This window comes from Malurus melanocephalus, unplaced genomic scaffold, assembly GCF_030028575.1.
Source record: "Malurus melanocephalus ecotype Western Australia unplaced genomic scaffold, MMel_1.1 scaffold_101, whole genome shotgun sequence".
Lineage (NCBI taxonomy): Eukaryota > Metazoa > Chordata > Aves > Passeriformes > Maluridae > Malurus > Malurus melanocephalus.
This window is the reverse complement of record NW_026623333.1, coordinates 269,511-294,764: the sequence shown is the minus strand read 5'-3', so window position 1 is coordinate 294,764 and position 25,254 is coordinate 269,511. Positions and strand designations below refer to the sequence as shown.

The 25,254-nt window shown below is 40.5% G+C and overlaps 2 protein-coding genes across 3 annotated transcripts in view; one reads left to right on the top strand and one right to left on the bottom strand.

Annotated features, from left to right (window-relative positions):
- The window catches only part of KIF16B (kinesin family member 16B), a 117,047-nt gene extending 105,333 nt beyond the window's left edge, over positions 1-11,714 (bottom strand). The window contains exon 1 of one of the 2 annotated variants that reach the window (XM_057369008.1): positions 11,488-11,714. In XM_057369008.1, the coding sequence (XP_057224991.1) occupies positions 11,488-11,534 (47 nt within the window). In that variant the 5' untranslated portion in view covers positions 11,535-11,714. The remainder of the gene's footprint in view (positions 1-11,487) is intronic. The other variant, XM_057369009.1, reaches the window with a different exon arrangement.
- A 13,239-nt stretch (positions 11,715-24,953) lies between these two features.
- The window catches only part of SNRPB2 (small nuclear ribonucleoprotein polypeptide B2), a 7,653-nt gene continuing 7,352 nt past the window's right edge, over positions 24,954-25,254 (top strand). Inside the window, exon 1 of the mRNA XM_057369007.1 lies at positions 24,954-25,034. The gene's annotated coding sequence lies outside the window, so the exon portion shown is untranslated. The remainder of the gene's footprint in view (positions 25,035-25,254) is intronic.

Here is a 25,254-nt window from a genome sequence, read left to right as displayed (position 1 = left end):
GGCACAGGCCAACAGATTCAAAAGGCCTAGATGTGCCCAGGCTGGCTGACAGATGAGTTGTGCGGGCTCTTGAGTTTCACCTCACTTTTAGCCACACAAGAAAACAGAAGCAAAAGCTCCTGGGGACTTTTCTATTGATCAGACTGCATTTTTCTCAGTAAGAAAGAGAAACTCTGCACCTATTTGGGACTTCAAAAGAGAATTTGGTTGGAAAGCGCCTTTTGTATGGGCACAGGATTTTCTGTGATCAAGAGAATCTTCATAATTCRCTAGTGCAGACTTATGATGATACCCACATTCCCCCACACTGGTTAAAAAAATAAAAAGACAGATKTTAAAAATAATTAATAGAGAGTGTTCTGCTAGTCCCAGGACTTTCTCCACTGTGCAGCTGAAACCAGAACAATAAATCCAGTGACAGAGAATGCAAACACAGGGGAAATCTTGTGTATGTCATGAAACMGAAATAATCTCTAAGTCTATACTAGTCCACACATATTAGTTCTCACATGAAGGACAGCCTAGATTAAATGCTTTTAGCCATAAGAATAAATTTTACCAACAYTGAAAGACAGTAGTTTAATATACAATGCTAAGGCTMCTAAGAAATAAACATAYAGGTGTCCTTGTGCTGTAATTTGTCAAATRATACGCAATGTTCTTGGGAAATAGCACACTCAAAGTAACACATACAWATTGGTCACTAAATTAAACCATGTACCTGACCTGCTTTTTAATTTATTTTTTAATAGTATTATAGGTAGCTCCATAGCTAGCCCTCCCAAGAACTCAGATCACGACTGGTGGGCGGCTACACAATCAAATTTTTATAGAATCAGCAACAGCTAACTTATTTTATCTACATATGCCATAGCCAATGATCTCCCAGTAAATTGGAAAAGGTTTAATATTCAATTAGAAGAGTATCCCAACAGTAGCTTTTCTGCTTTGCCTGCATACTGAACAGGTTCAGTAATGGTCTTAACATCAGGGACTGCACAGCTAAAGTTTAAGATCACCACATATGAATCCTCTTCTTAAACAGCCTGCTGCTATAAGCCTTTAAGAAAATGTAGCAAAAGCCCATCTTTAGCAGAAGCAACATAAAATATAACCTCAAACACAACCATTGATATGAAAGACATTCTGGAATTCTGTTGTAACTATTATACCACTATGAAGTTTATCTACACCTCCTCGATTTCAGCACATGTAGTAGTTTGTTTTTAATACATTGTTTCTTCCAATTTGTTTATTCCTGCTATCCCAAGTCAAAGACAGCACTGCCTTAACCTCCTGTGTACAGCAAAACATGATTCAAAGATTCACACTGTTTCCCTGCAGACCTTGTTTTTTGGCATAGGAGTCCTCAAATTAGAAATTCAGAGGGGGAAAAAAACCTGTGCCTGACATCATGGCTCTAGTAGTCCCTCAAATAACCCATAAGGCTTTTCCAGTGTTTATTTTTCTTCTTAACTGAGACACACAGAAACAATCTGGACTGAACAACAAATTATTTCAGTTATCTGGGTACAAATATCTTTCCAGTGCAGAAGCACACAGAAGAATGACGGGTGTAYTCCAAGTTTCTGCATCTCACTATTGCTTTGTATTTACAATATAAATTCTTCGGAGAAGAGTCTCCGTAAAGCTAATATTTGAAGTGCCTGACTCTTCAACAATAAGAACTTCAGCCCATTTGCAATCTAGATGCTGAGTGCCATCTATGCACTCTTCCTGTTAAATAACTGAAAAACACTCACTCAGTAAATAACCCTGGCTTTGTTCTCATAGTTACTACAAAACAGAGGACTTTGCTCTTCAATTCAGTCAGCTGTTCTCACCAACAATACCTGCCTTTCAGACACTCAGACTTCTAAGAGTCTACTAGTCCAAGAATTCAGTTAGGTTAGAAGAGCTGAGAGCTAATCCCATTCCTTTCATAACTGGTCTTAATTTATTCAAACAAAGCCTRAAAAACAAAGAGACATCTTTCTCTCGCTTCATTTAATCAGGAAAGCACAGACACTTATTCACCTTTTTTTCTGTTAGTCTCAGGGAGGTCTCAGCAAAAAGCAGGAATAAAAAATATTTTATTGTTCATCATTTCAGTGATAGTTATATGCACTGGTGTTTGATAACACTGAAATAAAGGATCTGGAAAATACTATTATAAAACTAGGCTTCTAAGTTCAAAATGCTTAAGACCAGAAAGTTTTGGGGATTGCAAACTGTAAATGAGGCCAGTCTGAATATGAATACACTGACCCACATGTGTCCATGCTGCCACTGTGCTCCAACCCTGCTGGCACTGGAAAGTCTGCTCTTCAACACTATGGAGGGGTACAGACAGATTGTGACAAATCCCAAGGCTTAAAAAACTTTCAAAGTATTTGCATTAAATCACTAAAAAGGACAGAAAAATGAGCACATGTAAGCAGAAGCTGTAAGTGGGCTTCCCGACCTCTGATGGTTTATGGAAAATTAACTGTCACCCCCAGCTATTAACTCTTCAGTTAGTGGGAATCCAATACTTCACTAAAAAACCTTGGAGCTTCTTCTGCAGCAAAGTCTACTCCAGTTTTGGAGTAACGATAACGATAAAGCTCTGCATTTGGGACTCTCCCTTCTGATACATCTTTGATACACAAAAAGAGCAAGATCTCATTTTAAAGACTGCATACCCCATTTATTCTCATTTCTGTGTATAAAGCTGTGCAAAAACCACTGAAGAGGAGATAGAATGGCAAGCACAGGAGCTACTTAACAGTCAACCAGATCTAGTCTCAACTTTCCCATTCAAGCAAGATGATTTCCTCTAATAACTTTCTTTAATGGAATTAGCTCTACCTTGTTGCCTGGGCTTTCATTCCCCTCAGGAGACTCTAGAGAAATAAACACCAGGAGTGCTGGCATTCTCTAGTGCTAAGCCCCTAAGTTTCAGCTCCCTAAGTTTCCCTAATCCCTAAATTTCAGCTCCCTTGARCACTGCTGACATTTGCTATTGTGGAAAAGCCTAAGGAGAGTCCAACAGGTTTTTCTAGAATATCCTGACCTGTGGCATCCAAATTCCCAGTTGACTCTCATCCTTGCTGATGGCTTCTCTATTTGACCTGCACTTCTTATTTTAGCAAAGGACACTCTCCTCAATCCCTGCTCCTTAACCCAGCTGTCCAGTGCTGTGTTTTACCACCCCTTACCAAACACATGGTTAGACCACCTTCAACTTAAGCTCTTCAGGAGAACATCTGTTCTGCTTTACATTTGCAATGTTCTCCTTCAATTCCTGAGTAAAATAACTTGGGTGTTTTTCCCCACACCTCCCCAAGCTACTTCCATTCCTACATAAACAGACCTGAACTATTTATCTACAGATTATTACTCTCATATTAAAAAAAAGCCTTGAAATATATTGATAAAAAGATTTCTGACAGCTTTTATTCTTATCTGACAACCAAGACCTTTCTGTAAGGCCATTGGGCTCTTTTTTATTTTCTCATCCTTCTAGTTTGAGTCAATGCTCTGCTGTGAGCAAGCTGTTGCTTTGACTTCATTTGCCTCAACAGCAAGTTCTCCAGCCTTTTCTCAGTTATTTAATGGTCTGCCTACAGGCTTTATAACCCGGCTTACATCCCTTTCTCAAATATATGATCTGTGTAGATACCATTTAAAGGAGACACAATATACAGCAGCTATGATTCCCAGCAAACACTGCTATCTCAATTGCATCTTCATTCTAGAACGACAGACAGCAATAACAACAGCCATAAACTACCATCTCTGAGACTTTTATAATCCTTAAGGGCATTTTTACCGAATCACAAATGTTTGTCATCATTTATTGTTGATACCTGTTCTCAAAGAAGATGTTCTCACCACATCTGACATCAAGAACCACCAAAACCAGGGACCAACAGTTCCTAGAAAACAGATACATCTGCCTGCCCTACCCATCTCTCTTTTCTCTCAAGTTTTACATCTTGAACATGTGGCCACACAAAAATCATTTCACTTCACCTACAGGGTAAAACACAGATCAGATCGCCCACTTTGTAACCCACAGCTGAACAAGTACTAGGTAGAAATTATTAAGGAGAGATGACACGGACATTGTCATGCTGATGTTCACTCCTCACTCCTCCCTGTAGTAGAGGACCTATCCTGAGAAGAAATATGACTACACTGTAGAATAAAACTCTTCCTACTGTTCGCTCCTTTCGATCAGTGAGAGACAGAAAGGAAAGACATTTCTTAATGTATCTTACAAAACTAAGAACACTTCTACTTTCAGGCTTCAAGTGCTGTTAGTATCAAGTTTACATGATCCAAAAACTTGGATCAGTCTACACCATTATGCATTGATCCAACACTAACAATGGAAGCAGTATACAGATGAAGGGACTTCCACACACATATATGCATAGCTTACTTACATATATCTTTCAGGGAGAGAAAACTATCTACTTTGAACAAAAGGGAACATTTGTCAGAGGTTATTAAATATGTTCAAGGTTTTGAACATGAACTATGGCAAGGTGAAAAGCCACATCCAGAACAGTTAGTTCACCTTGTCAACTCAGCATCAAAGAAGATTTTTATTGGATTCAAACTCAACCATATATAAAAGCAGAGGCAAGACAGATGAACATTCACCTCAGGCACACCAGAGCCTCGCCCTATGCTTACAGACCTTCCAACTTCTTTTTATAGTAGAGAAATTGTAGATGATTATAAATCAAATCACAAGCACCATTATTAAAATGGAAGCTCAAACAGCTACTATAGGAAATTGCAAACTCAGCTTGCTGATAAATGGCTTATTCTCATCAGTACAGCAGTTCAGAAAGTGATAGTATTGAAACACTTGGAGTTATGTTTCTGTGATCACTCTGGACACCTCTTCAGAGCAATAACCAGCAATCGAGGGTCAGAAACAAACACAGGAAATATTTCACCATGTACTTCAGAGACAGATACAATATTCAGCTATGAGTATCCTTCCTTCTAATCACTTACTCACTCTAGCTGTGATACACAGATGTTATACACATTTTGTCAAAACACTCTCTCTTTATAAGCTTATGAAAATTAAAAATACACACAGTAATTTGAAAACTAAAAACATACAGTAACTTGTACTTTAAACACTGTAATTTATCATGAGATACCAATTCATTCCCTCTTCCCTGCATTGACAATTTTATAATGCATTTTCCATGCATGTTTGTTCTTTCTCATTTCTAAAAAGCATGGATAGCTAATTATAAATTTCATACTCCCAGTAAGTTCCTACCTAAATCACTTGYAAACATTTAGAATGAAAATTAAGAATTCAGCTGGTTCTTCCCTGTTTACTTGTTTACTTCTTTTTACTGCTACAAAAATACTCCAGTTACAAGTTCCTTGTAAAATAAAACAGCTTCTTTTTTATCTCTGTCCTTTGCACTGCTCTATTAATCTGAGCCATTGAAAACTCTGCTCTTGATACTACAGCCTGGATTGTGCAAGCAGTTATTTTTAGAGATAATATATTGGTCTTAAATTTATCAGGGTACTCTGGGCTTCAGCTCTGCATGCAGAGAAGTTGCTTAGACTTATAACTGAGAAATGTGATAATGAAAATCCAAAATGGACAACCTTCCATCTAATGAAAAATCACACAGACTGTATTTGTGGATTAAAGTATCAGCTTTTAATCCAAACAAATCCCACAGAAGCTGTTTCCAAGCAATAGAAGATATTTTCTCTGCCTCCCCACTATCAAATATAAAAGCTGTTAATCTTCATGCCGTAATTGTGAATGGCTGCATAACCTCACAGAGTACTACAGTGTCTACAGCACTACAGGTACTTCTGCCATTCCCATTGCTCTATTCTGTTTGGAGAGCAAATTCAAGGAGTATGTGCATGCARGAAGGAAAAATGGATCTTTTGTCATGTTCCACTGCGGGACACTGCGAGGAGTTCTTTTAAAAATAGATGGTCTAGGGTGAAATTAAGTCAACTGAGACAACACTGTATCTGAGAACCTTTTATTGGTAATGAACCGGAAAAGAAAGAAGTAATTGCCCCACTAAAGAGGACTAGAAAAGACAGAAAAGGAGGGAGGAAAATGGAAAAGGATGCGGTGACAGAGAGGGAGGGAGAAGAGACAGACAAAAAAAAGCGGGCGCTACCACAAGCGGGTCAGGGAGCGCCGTGGTGTGGTTTGTGCACGCTGCCAGTGCGGAGCCTGCCTGGCTCTCAGAGGGGCGCGGCTCCACTGGCACGGCTCCCGTAGCAACGGGCCGGCTGGGGAATGGGGATCAGACAGGAGCTGTGGGAYCCTGGACAGGGGCACAGTGGAGATSGCAGCAGCGGGATGCATCGGAGRCAGSCAGGGTTGAACACAGGTAACKCAGGCAGGCRTCGGSCAGGGACAACAGGGACAGGACAGGCGGCGACTGGGATGTGCAAAGGGGTACGGACAGATACAGCCTACACACGAGGCTCGGATGTCAGCCGGTGTCCCGCCAAGTGCCCAGCGGGCGGGGAGGTAGATATGCAGGGGCAAGCAAGAGCCAGGGAGGGCAGAAAARCCAAAAGGCAGGCTGGAGCCWGGGCAAARAGGGMAAAAAWCAGGCTASGGCCAGGGCGAGGAGCTGGAGYCAAAGCAAAAACACAAGAAGCAAAAGCCCCCAGACTCAAAAAGCCCAAAAGACAAGATTCCAAAAAACCCCAAACCAAACAAGCCCTGGATCTTGGGACACRGCTAYTTTTTATGTCCCCTGGCTCYTCCTAAAGTCTGCCTGCTTTGGCCCAGTCCAGAGTTGTACTGCAGTCCACTGGTGGAGATCTTTTGTGATCAAATTGGAGAATGTCTCTGGAGGGTACAGTGTCTTTGGTGTTCCCCTGCTGWCTGTCTGTCCCATRTSAGAMATGACATRTCTGCCAGGCAAAGYGTCCCCAGAGACAGAGCCTTCATCCCATCTTGATTCCTGCAGGTGGCACATGTGCACCCCCTACCCCACATGCTTCTGAAAATCAGTGTTGAGATAAATCAAAATTAAATTGTCTCCTCACATTGTTTAACCATGAAATCAGATTAGAATTTCCATTTCATTATATTGGCAATAAGAAAGCCATGAAAAAGTCCAGGCAACTCATTTAAATGAATATCTAAAAATGCTGAGAGCACTAAGTAGGCACAGGAAAGAACTTACTGCAGTGCAAACCCATGCYCTGATGTCAGCTGCATTTTTGCAGGTAAGGACAGCACACAACCCTCAATTAGTTTGTACAGCCAATTAAGTACCATAATTAGTTTATGCAAATACAAGAAACAGACAAGGGTTAAAGAACAAGACCTTTAACAAGAACCCTTTAACAAGAAAAGGGTTAAAGTCTGAAAAAACCTTCATCTATTACTCCATGAATTAAAAGCCAAACAGAAAAACCTATCAGGTATAAGAAACTGAGAGCCACAAGAATTAGTAACAGTATTTGGAAAAATCAAGTTSATATTTCCTTTATTAAGTATCAAAGAATTCTTTTCTTATTTGCCATATTTTAGATGGTTTTATTTKACTRTCTTGGGGTGATTCSTAATGATAAKGTATTCCATAACCATCTGAGCCCARAAATTGTTACTSTATTGTTAAGACCCTGAAGCTGGGAATCTTGTGTATGGGGACAGAAGTTGGCTTTTGGAGCAGGCCTTTTTTAAAAGCTGTCCACCCAGGTTTTCAACGTGGGTTGCGTGGCGTTTGCTTCACTGGCGGCTCGATCTTTGATCAGGCAAAGGCTTTTTTCTTTCCTTTATTTTTTTTTTCTCGTTTTGTTTAAGTGGTGGAGGCGATCTTTGGGCTACCTCGAGGGTGAATCTCGCCGTTAGTGGAGCCAAGCGACTCCAGCCCAGACTGCCATCAACCACATCCAGCCAGGAAGAAAAAAAACCACCGAGTGCCCCCAGCCCAGCTACCTCACCTGCCAAGGCCACTGTCCTGGTACCTTGCCATGGGAAGGAGGGATGAGCCATCGGGGCTTCATCTGTTGCAGGAACTGTGCCATTTAGCTTCTCTCTTTCCTGACACCATTGTGTGTTTGCTCCAGTTGGGTGGTGAGGTCTAATAGTTTGATATCTAGCAGTTATTTACTTCTTTTTCTACCTGTTGGCATCCTGTTTGTTAATAAACCGTGGATTTTTAACTTTCTTCTGTTAGTATTCATTTTTTACTGGTAGAAAGGGATTATTGGAATCCTAAAGGAGATAACTCGTTCCAGTGTGTTCTCCTTTAAATTGTTTCAAACCAAGACACTGACAAAAGTATAAAAGTGGATCCTTATTGAATTCTAAAAGAAACACGACACAAAATGGAAGTACTAAAATACTACTCCCTTCTTCTTTAAAGACTCTGAGCAGATGAACATAAAGCAGTGCATTTATCTGAATTGTGCAGATGCACTGCATAATACAAAATAGAGAGCCAGAAATAGGTGAGGTTTAACAGGATCCCAAATACTTCACACTGTGCAGAAGACAGCCACTAGTAACCAGTGACTCAAASTCATCTGTTCAGTGTGTGAACAAATAGTGCCTCAAATCTGATTACACCTCTACAATCCCATCTTATGAATGCTTCTAAGGACTGTGTCAGAAAACGAACCTTAGAAATCATGGTGTCCAAACCCATTAACTTGCCAAAGCAAAATACATCAAACACCCAAGTTCACTTCCCTGCAGATTTCTACCCAATGACAAAAATCAAGGTTTCTGCCAGCTGGCAGGTTTTCTGCTGCCTTTACAGAAACTTACAGCTGTAAGCACAGACTGAAAGGCCGTCATGGCAATTCWGTGTTGAATGAGGGAAACCAAATGACAGATAGGGACTCACCAAGTAACTGAACTTTCCAATCTCTTGCTACAACTGGTTTTAAAGCAGTAACTGCAAAGCCATTAGACATACTCTTATTGCATTATGCAGAGTCAAAAGATTTCAGTGAAACATCTGTGTAACACAATTTGGGGTGTGACTCCAAGAAGAATGGTTAAGGACTTTAACAMCACCACTGAAATGAACAAACTCTTTCCAGGTAAAGTCAGAGAATGAGAAGACTAAAAATAGATCACAGAAGCAGCAAAAAAATACTAAAATTTGTCATCTAARCAATGGAACAGTAAGTAATTCTTAAAAAACAACCCTCTTCCCATCACATTTCATTCCATGTTACAAAATCCATGTTCATGACTTATTACACAATTAGCAGTGCTATGACACCATACAGTGCAACTGCTCCATAAGGTAAGAGTCTTCCTATAACCATTCATCAACTGTCTTCTCTAATTAAAAATGACTCATTAAATAAGCTGCATTATATTATTAAACTTCAAACAAACCAAAGCAAATTTAACTAAATCAACTCCACACCATTTCATGTTAAGGATTTTGAAATTAAGTGCTGGAGAATGAACACCTGGTTGTAAAGTTCCTTTGAAAGGGCAGAAATGCCTTTTCTCTCTAAAATACTCCAGGGACCCAAAAAGGTAAAGGGAGAACAGCTGAGAGAAGACATGTGCAAGGGAACACCTGCCAAGGTGCCTGTATCTTGGCAGGGGGGCTGGACTAGATGATCTCCAGGRGTCACTWTCAACCCTAASRATTCTGMGAAACCACTAAGAAAAATAMAATTACTGYTCCTGGCTYACAGTTYRCCATGYCTTCCCTAYTGCAATAGGAAAAGCTGTTGGATCCTCAGTTTTGCAAAACACAGCACAAGTTCAGCAGTGACTGACCCCAGTGCCAGGTCCCACACCAAACACCAACTGTGCCTCTGAAAAAAATCAACACTTAAAAGCAACATCCCATGACACTTCCTTGTAATGTTTCATAAACATCTAACATCATCACACAAATTCCAAGGTTTTAGCAACTTCAACTGGAAGGCTCTTCGCAGTTTGCAGAGTCAGACACCAGTTTTCAGAGTAAGCCTGATCACTGCCACACAGCTGTGACAAAGATCATTTTCTCCKCTTGCCCCATGGGCCACACCAGGCCTCCCTGTCTGCCCTGCTCTTAGACTTGCCTTTTTCCATTGTATCACAAACCATTTTCATCACTTTCTTGATATGGTCTGATCCAGCCCCCTCCCAAGTTATCTTCCCACAYGCAATACAGACACCAGATCCAGAGCCCTTGTCTGATATTCCTTTACCACATTTGCAAACTTTCACTCACAGGTTACAAGTCTGTGTTGCCACTGCCTATCACCATYACCAGCCTTCTCTTCTGCCATGTGCTTTCCAATTCTTTTTCCTTAGTAGAACACAGGTACACTACTCCTGCAAAACTTTTCCATGCTACCAGACATTGCACATCAAGTCTTAAAGACCTATGCTACCTGTTGTTAGAGATTCTTGAAGGAAAAGTGTATATTGTATATATACAATAATTTTTTTAATTATCAKGAACCCTATAGTTAGACCCAGGGGAGAGGGCAGGTGGAAGCAAGAAGGTGTGACAAGATTATTCACCAACACTGACTTCCAACCACTGAGCTCCATCCACCTCAAGTACTCAAAACYAACCTGCAATATTTTCCCCTTACTACCTTCATTAACTGTATTTTCATAAGATTTTTCCCTCACTAAAAACAACAAGTATTGTGTGACTTGCAGAACATGGCAAATCGTATATTTTGAACACCTGAATCAAATAACAGGAATGGTGGGAGTCTGATGGGCTGCCTGTGCTTTAAACCACTTTTCTTTTGAACTGGTTACCTCACTTCAGAACAAGGGAAGAAAGAGCACTGCCAGCAGAATCTGATAGCTTTCCACATATGATTCTTAAATTAGATCATTAACTCTATTATGCATATTATGCACTTATTTCATGAAAGCAAATGGTGTTTATTTCCCAGAAACACCTCAAGAAGTGGGTCATGAACTCCCTTTAATACAGTAAATGCAGCAGACTGCTTGGTTTATATATATATATATATATATTTAATCTTTTTTTTAAATATATATATTTATTTATATACTCTGATCTTAAGCTGATAACTTTTAACCATAATGGCTCCAAATGAACTAGGTAACAATCTCTCAAGCGAYAGAAAAGGCTGCTGTTTCCAGATGAAGCAGGTTTCTTTCACATTTTAGAAGCCTGGCTGGGGATCCTTGACAGGTCCTTCCTMTCTGAGAGTTTTCAATCTTCACCAGAGTAACTTTTGCGTCATAACAGACAAAGCAATGCTTCAGACCATGACAAGTGAACTTCCCAGGCAAAGCCCCGCTCGTCTCCGCTCCACCGGGGAGCCACTTCCCAACCCGGCGGGGAGGAGAAGCGCTCCCAGCCGAGCGCCGGGAGCCCCTGAATTCCCGGCAGAGCTTCCCGCAGTGGCTGTCAGCRCCCGCAGAGCCGGGACACGGCGTTCCTCACACCACTTGTGAGCGACACCAGCGACAGAGCGGACACGGCCGGGCCGGCGCCTCCCTCCCTCACTCACCTGCGATTCATCGGCCGCACTCGCACGGCCACCTTCACGGAGGCCATGGCTCATCGCCGCCGCCGGCCGGAGCTGTCCCTCGCCGCTGTCCCTCGCCACCGCCCCTGGCCTCGCCCCGCCCGCCGCCAAGGCCAGCGAGGCCACCCCCAGACTAGCCCATGTCGCCGCGGCCACCGCCACCCTGCCCCGCCGGCCGCTACGGCAGCCGCGCAAGGACACAACACCCCGCGGCGTTCAGCTGCCCGGCCGCGCTGGGGCGGGGCGGGGCGGGAGGAGGAGACAGAAGAGGAGGAGGAGGAAGAGGAGCTTGGAGAGGAAGGATGGAGAGGGATTCTGGGGATGGGAGTGTGGGAATTTCTCCAAAAGGCCATCCACCGCCGGGTATTTATTTACTGGAAGGGGGTGCATGCTCCTATATATATATATATATATATATATACATATATATAGTCATAGATTCATACTCATAGATTCATAGATTCATACATACATACATACATACATACATATATATATATATATATGTGTATATGTATATGTGTGTGTATATGTATATATATATATGTGTGTGTGTGTGTGTGTGTATATATAAATATGTATATGTATATGTATATGTATATGTGTGTGTATATGTGTATATATATATATGTATATGTATATGTGTGTGTATATGTGTGTATATATATATGTGTGTGTGTGTGTGTATATATATATATATATGTATATATATATGTATATGTATACACGCACACATACATCACAGAATTGCAGATTCAATTCGGTTGKAAAAGACCTCTGAGATCRTCGAGTACAACCTTTGACTGAAYATCATGTCAACTAGACCAGGGCAGCACAGTGCAATCCTGCWCATCCTCCTGCCTGAAACAAGAGAGAGAATCATCTGGTTTCAAACCAGAGCTGAAATGATTTTGTTGGAGAGGGTCCAACTCCTTTTCAACTGTTGAATTACTGATCCAGAAAAAAAAAAATGCAAAAAAATTGCAAAATCACATCTGCTACGTGATGATTAAAGGAAAAGGCACTACTCTTCACTAGAATTCAAAATATACTGAGATTCAAAGTARTTTTGCTCAATATTTCAGTTGATATAGTTTCCTATATTTGCTATAACAATTACATAAATATCCCTTTCTTATTGGAAAAAAGTTGTGTGTATAAACACATAAAACACAAATACAGTGCTGCACTCTTAGTTGACTGCATCAAAAACACAACAGAATTTATGTTGAGAAGTATTAGAATATAGAATTTATGTGAGAAGTATTATTGCTGCTATAAYGATGATGGCATATTTACAAAATTTTCATGGCATATTGTTGTATACATATTTTCAGATGAAGAGCATTCCCAGAGACAAYTTACATTTCCCCTCCTTGCCCTGGAATAAATATAGTAATATTATTGTTGACAATAACAATTAATATTGTTAATAAAGTGGCTGGGGTATCCACTCAGTCAAGCCAGAAACCCATGGGGCAGATACACTGCAGCATAGATAGCTCTTTCTATGCCTGGAATCTGCAGCCTGAATAGAGATGATAAATACCAGAATATAGGAAGAAAGAAGGGAAAGGAGATGCACAGAGTCCCACAAGAAGTCAATGAGAAAAGAGGTTTTATGAACCATATGAACACAGCCCAACATCTGGATCACACAGACTTCAGGGACAGGGCACAGCCAGAGCTCAGTGTAATTTTTGAAAACCAGCAAACAGCTCCCAGCATTCCTCATCTAATCCTTCCACTGCTTCAAAAGAAGCAAAAGAGTAACAATATCATGTCATGTGTACATTTTATCTCGTGTACCTGCCTGATCTGGCATGTCACAGAGAAACGAGSTCTGCCTCCAAACAAAACCCAACCTGCTCATGCACGAAATTGAGTCTAGTAAATCAATACAGCCCTGAAAATTAAGTCAGTGAAACTTTAAGATGCATTTCCCACTCAAAGGCTGAAATTAAACACTTCATAACAGTGTTGAGTCAGAAGATGTGTTGCTGATCCCACATGGAAAAGCAGCATTAATCAGTATTTTTTTCTACATGATGATAGCAAAGAAGCAGTCCTGGGCAGTGAAGGTCTTGCAGTTTAGATAAGGATCACAGTGATAAGTTAGAGAGAAAAAAAAACCTGTTGCTTTTTAAAAAAGAAAAATTTTAATTTCTCTGAGGTCTTTGACATATTTCACTTTATTCCTAACATACACTTTTGAATAAATTATTCAGAAGGAGTGGTTAAAATCAAGGAAGAAGAATCACAAGACTTTGCAAGGTTTCATTACTCTTACTAGGGACCAATCCCTTGAAAGTCAGCAGGACAAAATAAAGTTCCTTGTATGGGACAAAAAAAAATTAAAAAATTTATCAATGAAAAAATATCAAACTTGTGTTTTTCCCACTGAGCAAGCACTAGATTCTGCACACAAGAAACAAAATAAAAGCCCTCAATTTCATTAAAATCCTGATCACTGCATCCCCACCCTTGGGACGTACCGAAGGTGTACCTTAATTCTCCTCACAGGCAAGATTATCTAGGAAAGCCTCATCTTAATTTCTTTGCCTCTTGCAGTGAAAATATGAGCATCCCTTGGCTTAATAATGACAATACACAATGGACCCTGATCCTCACAGACACGAGTCACCTCAGTTGTCCTCTTCTTACCTAGAAAACAGGGAGCATAAATACTTTATGCATGAGCATAATATACCATAAAACCACATTCTACAGGGTAGAGGAGGGCTTTCAGAGCTCTAACATTATGCTGTTGTTGGCTTGAGCTCTTCTAGCATTCCACATTTCTAAAAAAAATCATATCCAACATATCCGACAGGCTGTGCTGGCATTCATGTTTGCAAATTATAGAGATCTAGTGTCTGCAAAGCACGGGATTAATGCCACTGCCCTGTATCCCTATCATCGAGCTGGTATCCCTACACTTTCATTACTGTTTCCTAGCAACAAAGAATGGAGGCACTTCCAGGAATGCTAATAATCTGTATTCTTCCTGCAGGCAGGTCTTTGTGAAGAGCCCTGCCTAAATGTGTGAGTGATCAATGGTATCTCCTCCCTACAATGTCAGACACAAAATAATTTTTTCCCCAACTCGGGGATTAAAATCACTTCTGGTTTTTTGGGTTTTTTTTTTTTTTCCCCCCTAGGTAAGTTTTTTTTATGAATCATAGCATATTATTTCACCTCAAAATGTAACAACTCCATTTCTGTTCATACTGCTTAGAACAAACCTGATTCATCAGTTTTGTTTAATCAGCTGGGCAGTTTGATGGTTGGGGTGTTTTTTTTCCAGTCTGCAGGATCAATGTGACATATCTAATACYAGGTATATATTTCTTAATTCTTACTTTTTAAAAGAATATGATTAGTATTTCCATTTTTAAGATGAGAGATAGTTTCCTTAATACCAAGACTAAAAGACAAAGACCCACATCATGAGGATGTTACACTTTCTTCTATTGGAGAGATAAGGCTCTTGAACTTTCTTACTACTGAACTGAGGCAGAGGTAACTGTTACAGTAACTAAGAAGTTACTAATGGCACAAAAGGAGGAAAAGGAGATGCTTTTTCATATCTTACACTATTGTGAATCCACAAGGAAAGGGGAGTGCTCCCTCCAAGAGCACATCCTCTTTGATGTTCAAACAAGCAAGAGGGAGAAAGGCAATGATGAAAGAATAAACACCCTCAAGTGTTTTCAAATAAAAAATATTTGCTCTTCTTTTCCCCCTTCTCCTATTTGTGAGGCTCTGAGCTGAATGGCAATGCAAGGCAAGGCAARGCAGGAGTCCTTCCACAGTAATTCAGTGCTACCCTTGAGGGTTGCATGWCTTTCTGCTGTGCTGAGGATTTAGCTGTCCATCAGACACTTTTCTCATTTGCACTTGTAATCTGAAACAGTACCCACTAACTAGGATGTTTTTCAGTCTAGAGAAAATCTGGACTGGTTAAAAAAACCCCAACCAAATGACCAAAAATACTTCTGCTGAATTAGGATTAGGACACGGTTTGGAAAGAGAGTATTCGGACAGAGAAAGGAAAAGACTACTGTTCCTTGTTCYTGGTTACTGAAAACTTCCACCCATATTCTGATCCCAGGACACATCTCTCTTTCATTTTCATTATGTTGGTCATATATGTATGTAATGCATCTGGATTCTCTGAGGAATATCTCCTTGACACTCACTCCTCCCAACCTCCCTCTCCAGCCCTAGTAAGGCTTTAGTTAATGTTGAAATGTTTAACAAATGAATAGACCATTGAGCACTGTGTCTGCCTTCCCCAAGGGCTTCCTCATACTGAAATGCTGTCAGTTTGATAGCATGTGGCAGCAGAGGAGATATATTTCATGGTCTTATCATCAAGGGAAAAAAAAAACCAGCTGTATTGACAAAGAGGCTRTGTCCAGGTTTGTATTGATACTGTTAATAATTTTATGTCATAAGGCAAAATTTATTTGATATTAAAAGCATCTAAGATACCCTGCAACAGTTAATTTGGGTTTCTCTCTGACAGCTTGCCCTGATTTGAAGTCCAGGCAAAGATATTTTTTGGATCATTAACAATGCCCTGTGACCATGGTTTTTTCCTGCGATGTTTGTTTTCTTGGATGAAACTGCCCAGGTAGTGAGAAAATGAGTAATGCACTTCAATCAGACTTAGCAGATGTAAAGGCTTTGCTGCCCCTTGCTGTAATATAGAGTTCTGGCTGTGTTAGCCTGAAACGAGTTTAAGATGGATTCCCTGACGGAATGGCTCATGACATATAATCCGGTTGCTGAACAGAATTTTTAAGGCGACAGCATCCCCAGCTGATGCACTCAAAGGCTGCAACTCCTGAACAAAATCAGTATGGGAACACTTCCTTTGCACAAGCAGATGTTCCACAAATAAGTTTACATTTTCAAAGGGCTCARTGAAGTAGAGAAATACAACCCCTGAGACAGGAGCTGTGATACAACCTATGACTATGGGCATTTAAGCAGGAACAAATGTTGATACCATCACAGCCAGGATGGACTGGGGAAACTCACATAGAGATGGGAGTGCCAGGCACTGAGGAATGTTATTCATCCTCTCCTCATTGACAAATCCACTTGAGCTAAAGGACAGGTTGCTTCCTTTCCAGGATATGAATTTCTCCTTTCAATTATCACCCAAAATTTGAAGTTCAAACTTTTCTGAATTCCAAAGGGCGATAACAGTCACAACTCTTGTTTGCTGCTTAGCTATGAAAAGCAGGCATGGATGCAGAGTGATATTGATCAACAATTTATTTGTTATCATAATGGGTCACATATTATCAAATGTGACCCATTAGATGACTCAGACTTGTTTTGGATGCCAGTTCACAYTCACAGTTCCTGTTTTCAGGAAATTAGAGGCTAATTTGCCAGAACTGAGAAACTATGGGCTGTCCCTCATTGGGCTGGCTGCAGATCCACATTGGTTGCTTKGTGGGAGACCAAGGCAAAGGGAATCTGTAGTGGGAATACCCAAATCCATCAAAGGAGAATGTGATCAGATGTACTTTATGCCTTTATTTAATACTGTAATACTGCACAGGACAGGCTATATAAATGTCTTTTTTTTTCACAGAAAATGCGTTTCAACCACCAAATTTCAATTTGTCACTGTATGTGAATGGCTAACACTGCTTTATTCCTAACACAGTTTTAGGAAGGACTAAATATGCAGAGACTGATGGGCTAGTAAAAACCTAGATCAAAAACACCAAACCAAAGCCCCAAAATATTTTGCAATCACAAACAGCAAGAGACTACCCTATTTCCAACATTTTATCACAGGTTTGGGAAAGGACAGTCAAGAAGGCAGCACAGTGCTCTCAGTGTACCACCCAAGAGGTGCATAGGTGCATCTTCACTGACAAACTCATCTAAGTTGGTTCTGCCCTGCAGATCCTGGCCCGTGTCTTTGAATGGAGGGGAGGTGAGCAGATCACTTTCCTCATCTGCTTTATGGCTGCATTTCTCCATGCATTCTCAGCTAGTTTCAACACCTGCCTGAATCAAGCAGGGAAGCAAAGAGCAGTGAAAAGCTGCCATCAAAYACCTGAGATCGCTGGTTTCACAGAAGTCATCCTTCTGTGCTTTTTGTCACCTTGATATCACCACTTCCCAAGCTAGCTAAATCACTGTAGTTGCAGGAATGCGTCCCTATGTGGGAAATCACACCTGTGGCAGCAACTTAGATTTATTTTCATTTAGCAATGGAGATTACATTTTCACATTTATCTGAAAAAATACTAACCACAAAGTAATGAAGTTGTATCAGTTGAATGGGATTCTCCAGAATAAACTACCAYTTCACATGGAATTCAGGAAGGAGAAGGAGTAGGATTTACAGTACCTCTGTATTAAAAGAAAAGAAGAATTGCCTTTTCATATAAAATTTTTCAATGCTAGAAAATATTCAAGAGTGTTTTAATGAAGAACAAACAGCTTTTATCAAAATCCACTATAGTTTATAAGAACACTTAAAAACARAACACTCCTAGTCACCTTTTAAGAGGAAAGCTTTCTCTAGAAAAATTGTAAACAGCTGTATGTGAAATAATTGCCTTTTAGTCTGAAACTAGGAAAATTTTCTTTGATTTAGGGTATTGAATGTTTAATACTGGAATCAGAATTGTGATGGAAAATACTATGTTAACGCACCTGCACACTTCATTTGAAGCTAGCAGCTTCATATGCTCAATCAATCCAAGCACCTGTGCTCATCTCAGTCTTTGGAGGTGGGAAATTTATGCATTTGAAGGTAAGGTCTCATCTCACAGATCTGAGATTTATTCTACATTGCTGAAGGCATGACAGGATAAATCATAGTCACAATGAGGCCTTTTAGAAAGCTGATGCATGTGCAGCTGTTCCACATGATATTCTGATGGAGAGAAGATGAAGCTGTGTTTGATGTTGACTTCGATCTATGCTGGTTTTTTTGATGCAGAGGTTTTTTTAAGAGGGTGGCACAAGAGAACTCTAACACTTGAAGGGGCTCTGCCACACTGGGATTAAATGAGAAATAAGCCCTGAAAAGCTCTCTGACTCATAGCACAGCTCCAAACATAAGGCAGCACAACACTTGCAGCCTTTTCCACATCTAGCCAAGCCTTAGGACTACTAAAAGAGTTTATAGCCAGCTCAAGTCTACAAGATGTGGTAAATTTACAGCTATCTAAAGAACCAGAGTTGATATGACTTATCATAAGCTCCCCAATGTCTACTGTGACTGAGAACTAAATTACTTAAATCAATAAATTTAAAAGAATTAGACATTTAAAGTTTAAAAGAATGAGACATTCGAAACAGCTCATGAGCTTTATTAGTATCTCTTTGGGGAACTCAACATTAGCCCAGGCAAAACTTTTTAGTGGGGCTTAATACTGCTGTTTGCCCAAACTGCAGCAATTATTAACCATAAGACTAGTAATAAAACAAGCTTATTTATGGGTTCCTAGCTCAGTGCTGCCATGGGTCTTAGCAATTTCAAGGCTGAGCTGGCTTGAGAAAGAAGCATTTGGAAATCTAAGGGCTTCTATATAGTGTCTAACTGTTCATAGAGCTGATGGTGACCTGCCAGTAAGCACTGCAGAAACCCTCACTGGGCAGACCTTCCTCCTCAGGTAGCCCTGGTGTCACCAAATCTCTGCTCTGGACATCCTCTTGCTGGGAAAACCTGTCTGATTTCCTATAAATCTGTGTTTTCAAGGGCACATTTCATGTTTTCATCCAGGACAGTGTAATCCCTTCCCAACCAGGACAGCRGGTTCCTCAGATCCTAAGTGAGATCCTCAGATCCTAATAGCCACAAGCTATTTAAGTTTACCATGCTCATCCATTTCCCCAGCTTCCAGCCCAGCAATGATGCTTAAAGCTAAGCTGCCAAACCAATTCTATGCCAAAGTTCTGCCAGTAGCAGACATCAGCTCCAGTATCCAACAGAGTTCAGAGATCCAGGACCATTCTCAGCACCTCTCTCCACTTGAGCAGCATCCCCAGATGCCTATGGTTTGCATCATCCTTCCAAGATGTTTACAATGGAGGACTGGTCTTTGTGAGATTTTTTTTWMMAAAAAAGGRARGGRAACARCTAGGCAATTTCATACAGCTAAGCAGGTAAGTCTTGGTTTCRTTATAGTACAATGTATCACATGAATGAGGATTCAAAAGTGTTGAATTCTGATGCACAGTGTAAATCACATCATTTACACTGTGTTAGTGTGCTGATTCCAGTAAAACTACACAAAATTAGCCCAGATTGAAAGAAAAAGTTAAGGAATCCAAGTGTTCTTGCACTACAGTGCATCAAACCAGCTCTCTGCTGTTCTTCTGAGCAAAGAATTTCGGTGTGGATAGACGGTACTGCCACCAATTAGTACTAATTAAAGGACAACCCCAGCACCCTAAACTAATTTTGAGCCATCTGKGTGAAATTAAGAGCGATATCCACATTTCATCTTTTCCAGTATATTAGCATACCCAAAGTAACTGGGAATCACCATGATGATAAATATAACAAATATGAGGAGCTGCATACTTGGAGTCTGAAATTTCAGATGAGCTTTTGCCACAGGGGACTGAGGCAGCAGCATCATGCAAGAGATGCAAGGTCCTGAAATGGTCAGCAGCAAAAAAATACTGATCTGAGCAGGAACAAGCTCTACTATAACTATACTATATGTCTAGAAGTGCATTATTGTTTTTTTGTGCTTGACAAAACACAAAAATGTAATATACCTATTTGCCATGTATATATATATATATATATATATATATATATATATATATGCTGGATATAAAAAAATAACTACAAACATAAATATCTGAAATTTAATTTTGGTTCACTTAACAATGGTAATTTATTTCTTTTAAACAATGCAACAGTTTTTTCTGTTTCCATAAACTGGAAGTGGGTCCAAAGAAATAAATGGCTGTGGTTATTGTTTTCCTCAGTAAAGGAGGAAGCAGACTTGGTCAAGAGAACAAGCAAGTTGTATTAGCCATGATAGAATGATTTTCCTCTGAAACAGCAATAATAAATAATTGGATGTGCTAGTGTTTTCTTCCCCTGTTTGGCAAAGTTCTCTTAACTAAATTACTGTTTGTCAAGCAGTGTATTCAATAATCAATAGTATAAACTGCCAGTAATAAATGCCAGATGAATGTGTGAAGGTCCTTTTCTTTTAGATCAGCAATACACTCAAACACCTTTTTAGTGAGTATGACACAGTCATTAAATGAAGGGCAGTACATTTTTCCCTTCTGTATGGTGTTTTTGTCTGCCTCCCTCCCTCCAACGGGTTGTTTTATTSTTCCCCAAAAGAGGTTAGCCAGGGTTCTTTTCCTGAGTGGTTACAGTTAATCCAGATGATTCAAGTGACGCTTTGCCGAGCACATTACTGAGCTCCTGTCAATCCTAAATTTCTCCTGCTATCACATTGTCCATTCCCTCTGMCTCATGTGAGCTCCCAGAGATCACMYATGAAGAACCTGCAAACAATGATCTGTAAGTCCCTGTGGACTCCTCAGCTCTGCACAACAGCASCTGGTCAAACCAAGACACCTTTCAYTTTGTTCATTGTCCATGCTCCAATATTTAGTGATTACCTTCTCCCTGACACAGCAGAACAGAGCAAAGGCCAAAGAAAAAGTACTGCAGACAAATCCAGCCATGTCACAAAACTTTTTCACTCGTGTTCCTTTCTGGCACGTGAGTTTGAGATGAAAATATTTCTGTACTGATAAACTATAGTAACTTTGTTTGTTCCATAATCTTCCTACAGGAAATAACAGCAATTGAAATTGTGAAGCATCATTATGTGTAGATCCAATCAAGGCCATGAGGAGGGCACGGAACTGTGAAGCTTCCACCATACACAGCTCTTGGTTATTCTTTATACCTCACAGAATTTTGTTGAATTTAGAAAAGGAAAATGAAGGGGAAAAAAAAACCCTTGATTTCTATTAGAGGCTTCATAACAAACAGCAGCAATAACAATGAAATGATGGGTTTCCTTAACCTTAAGGAGGAGAAAGAAAGTGGGGGCTACRAAGATATTTTAAGAACTCTGTGACGTTTGTTTTGTTTCTCCAGAGCTGTTTGTCAATCTCTGATGAAGCAGGTATCTGTCCAAGCTGAAAGTCTGTTCCCAACCAATTATGTTGATGRTGAATCATAATTGCTTATAAAGTGCTGCAAGCACACTTTCTAAGAAATTTGAAATAATTTTTACAATACTTCGAGCATTCAGGGACTTTAAAATAAACTACATAAATCACTATTTTAGTGAATCTGAGAGCTCTATACCTCTGTTTAGGGATTAAGACCACAGAAGTAATTCAAGTAAACATTGGRGAAGTGAGGAGGAAGCCAACCTGAGGAATGAATGTCACTTCTMTTGAACTAGCAGGCAGACTGTGAAATCCCATCTGAAGAGTAGGAAAGATGCAYTTTTTCTGCTTTATTGCATTGAAATTCCGCAACAGAATATCAGCTGTGCTTAAAGTGACTCTGAGCAAGTATGAATGTGGCATGCTGTGTTGGATGAAACATAGAAGCTATGAATTCTTCCTTACTTTGTGTCAGGTTGAGGGGTTTTTTTGTATTTGTTTTCTTTAGAGTGTCTTCTCTATAGGCAATTGAAAGACTTTATTTTAAAAATAGTTTATAAAATCTGAGACCAATTCCTTTAGCCGTGTTGACTCAATAATAAATAAGCAGTTTTGAACATTGATACTAAATTATAAAGTTACATGGACTGTACTGCTGATGGAGTCATAAAACATCACAACCAGCCTTTCTGAAAAAGAATTGTAATGTACTGTTTAGGCTTGGATTTCAAAGCTRTGCTTTATCTTWACWAYTATCTCAAAGACAATAAASAAAGAAAAATAAAKAGAAMCCTAAAATTTGACCAGAACTGCTGCCTGTCATGTTCTGAATTTGTGGCATGTATGCATTGCATAAGGCATCCACTGGCACACCTTTTCTTGCACCATGCCATGCTGTAAACAACTGCAGAACACACTGTTTTCTTCCACCAGTCAATAACATCTCAGTCAACAGCTTATTTTTCTTTGGCTTTTATTTYTGACTCCTTTTAATCTATGTTTTTCTTTACAGACTTCCTACATACTCTGGAATCTGGAGTAATGTTTTCTCCTGAAATAAAACTGAACCAAGAACTCTACCTAATATTCCTGCCTCTATCTGGCCTATCCAAACATAGTTTATTGCTKAAGCAAAAACAACTTCATTGATCACATCTCTCCCGCAATAACTCTTTTTTTTTTATATGTAAACCTTTGCAACTTCAAATTGTTTCTGAAAAAAAGGCTGCCTAATCATTCATAAAATAAAGGCATGAAGCCTGCAAAATTATTCCAAGAATTCAAAGGCTGCAACCTCAATCTCTGCTCTGTTTATTCTTTCGAAGGTAGCACCACCACAGGGATTTTCAAAGYACCTTTAAGAAATTACATTCAAGAAAATACATTGCCTTTTCGAGATTGGAACTAAAACCAAATGTTAACTACTGAATATTTACAGACATTTCTGCATTCTCCCATCTGCAGTGCTGCATCCAGCTCTGGAATCCCCAGCACAGGAAGGAAATGGCCTTGTGCAGAGAGTCCAGAGAAGGGACACAAAGGTGGTTTGCAGAATGGAGTTCCCCTGCTTGAAGGAGAGGCTAAGGGAATTGGGATTGTTTGGCCTCAAAAGAAGGAGGCTCTGGTGTGACCTAATTGTTGCCTTTCAAGAAGGAGCTTTATTTATAAGGAGATGTCTAATAATTAAGGCCTTATAAATGAGGGGAAATCTAGAAAGTAATGGTTTACTTTCTAGTAAAGGTTAAGGAGTGATAGGCAAGAGGGAATGGATTCAAATGGAAAGAAGGCGGGCTAAAACTGTATATTGGGAARAAATTCTTTACTATTGTGAAAAACGAGGTTCACTGTCCTGTTACTATTTAAAAGTTTAATAAATTACAATAGGGGGCAAAAACTCAAAAGGATACAGTGCTGGAGGGGGTGCTGGGTTCTTGACGATTTGCCAAAAGCACACACCTGCTATTGACAGAGACCTCTTTAAATACTTTTCATGTTGCATCAGCTTAATGTCTATTCATAGGCATTTACACACATTCAAACTTTTCCAGGAGCTGTTTAGCATGGAACCTCCTCTGATCCGCCTTTTTAAAGCAGGTGCAGTTTCTTGTGTTTGTGGTTGTGATGGTCACATGTGTGACCCCCTGTTCCATGGTTTCAGCAGATGGAAGGGGTTGATAAGGCAAAGTGTCCGTAGCAGGGTCCTTGATGGGCCATGACACCCCTGGACTGTCCATAGGCTTCTCTCAGATGTTGGGGCCACAACAGAAGACGGGTGTTTCACAGCCTTGGACCAGAGACTTTTCCCACTTCACATCCTAAAGCTTCTCTCCCTTCCACTGCCCTTTGTGTCAGGATTTGTGCTGACCTGGCACCCCATAACCTTAGGGCTATGGCCTCCACCCCTGAGGAGCTAAGCTGTGATCCTTCTCTCATGTATTCTTCTCTCCTAATTTTATCTTTTAATCAGTGCATCTGCATCCAGGGCCTCATTCAAAGTCTTAGCAGCCCTCTCCGCAGCTTTTGCATAGTTTTGCTATAATATGCAAAAAGTCGTTTATGGAAATGTTTAAGTCACAATCTACAATATTTCAGTTGTTGCAAGTCAATCACAAGTATTCTAAAACAACATCAGCTATATCACAACTATATCTAAGTCACAAAAGAAAAATAAACCAGTGATTATTTCCCTATTATGTATGCATAATTAAGCTACTTCTACAAAAAAAAAAGCAACATTGTATTATGATTTACAATACAATATCTGCAAAAGCCAACAGTACAATATGTGTTTATAACATTGTGAGGGTTTATAACACTGGCACAGGTTGCCCAGGGAAGCTGTGGCTGTCCCATCCCTGCAGTGTTCAAGGCCAGGCTGGATGGGGCTCTGAGAAATCTGGTTTAGTAGAAAGCGTCCACGTCCACGGCATGGTGGTTTCACTAGATTACCTTTAAGGTGCCTTCCAATTCCAAGCTGCTGTGAAGAGACAGGAAAAAAAAAAAAATCACATTTATCTTTGCTTATCGCTCTGTGATGACAGCACCGAGCTAAACGCTGAGGCAAGAAATGCCCATTTCGCCGCGCTTCAAGCCTTGCTGTGATTTCCTTGGAGCCGGCAACAAACTTTCATCTCTTTTTATCCCTATCTCGCTTTCACCCTGTTTCATCCCTTTCTCGCTTTTATCCCGTTTCATCCCTTTCTCGCTTTTATCCCGTTTTATCCCTTTCATCCCGCTGTTCTCGAACCCGCCACATCCCATCGCTGCTATCGGCGCTCGGCGCATCGATTGCTCGGGGAGCGGCTTTGGCGCTTGCGTTGCGTCGCGGCGCGGCGGGAGGCGCTGGGTGCCGGCAGGGCCGGAGCGCGGGCAGGAGCGGCGAGGTGAGGGGAGCTGAGGGGAGCTGAGGGGAGCTGAGGGGAGATGAGGGGTGGTGAGGGGTCCTGAGGGGTCTGGGATCCGGGCTCGGTGGGAGAGGGGAGGTGAGGGGTCTGGGATCCGGGCTCGGTGGGAGAGGGGAGGTGCTGGGTCTGGGATCCGGGCCGGAGAGGGGAGGGGAGGTGTTGGGTCTGGGATCCGGGCAGGAGAGGGGAGGTGAGGGGT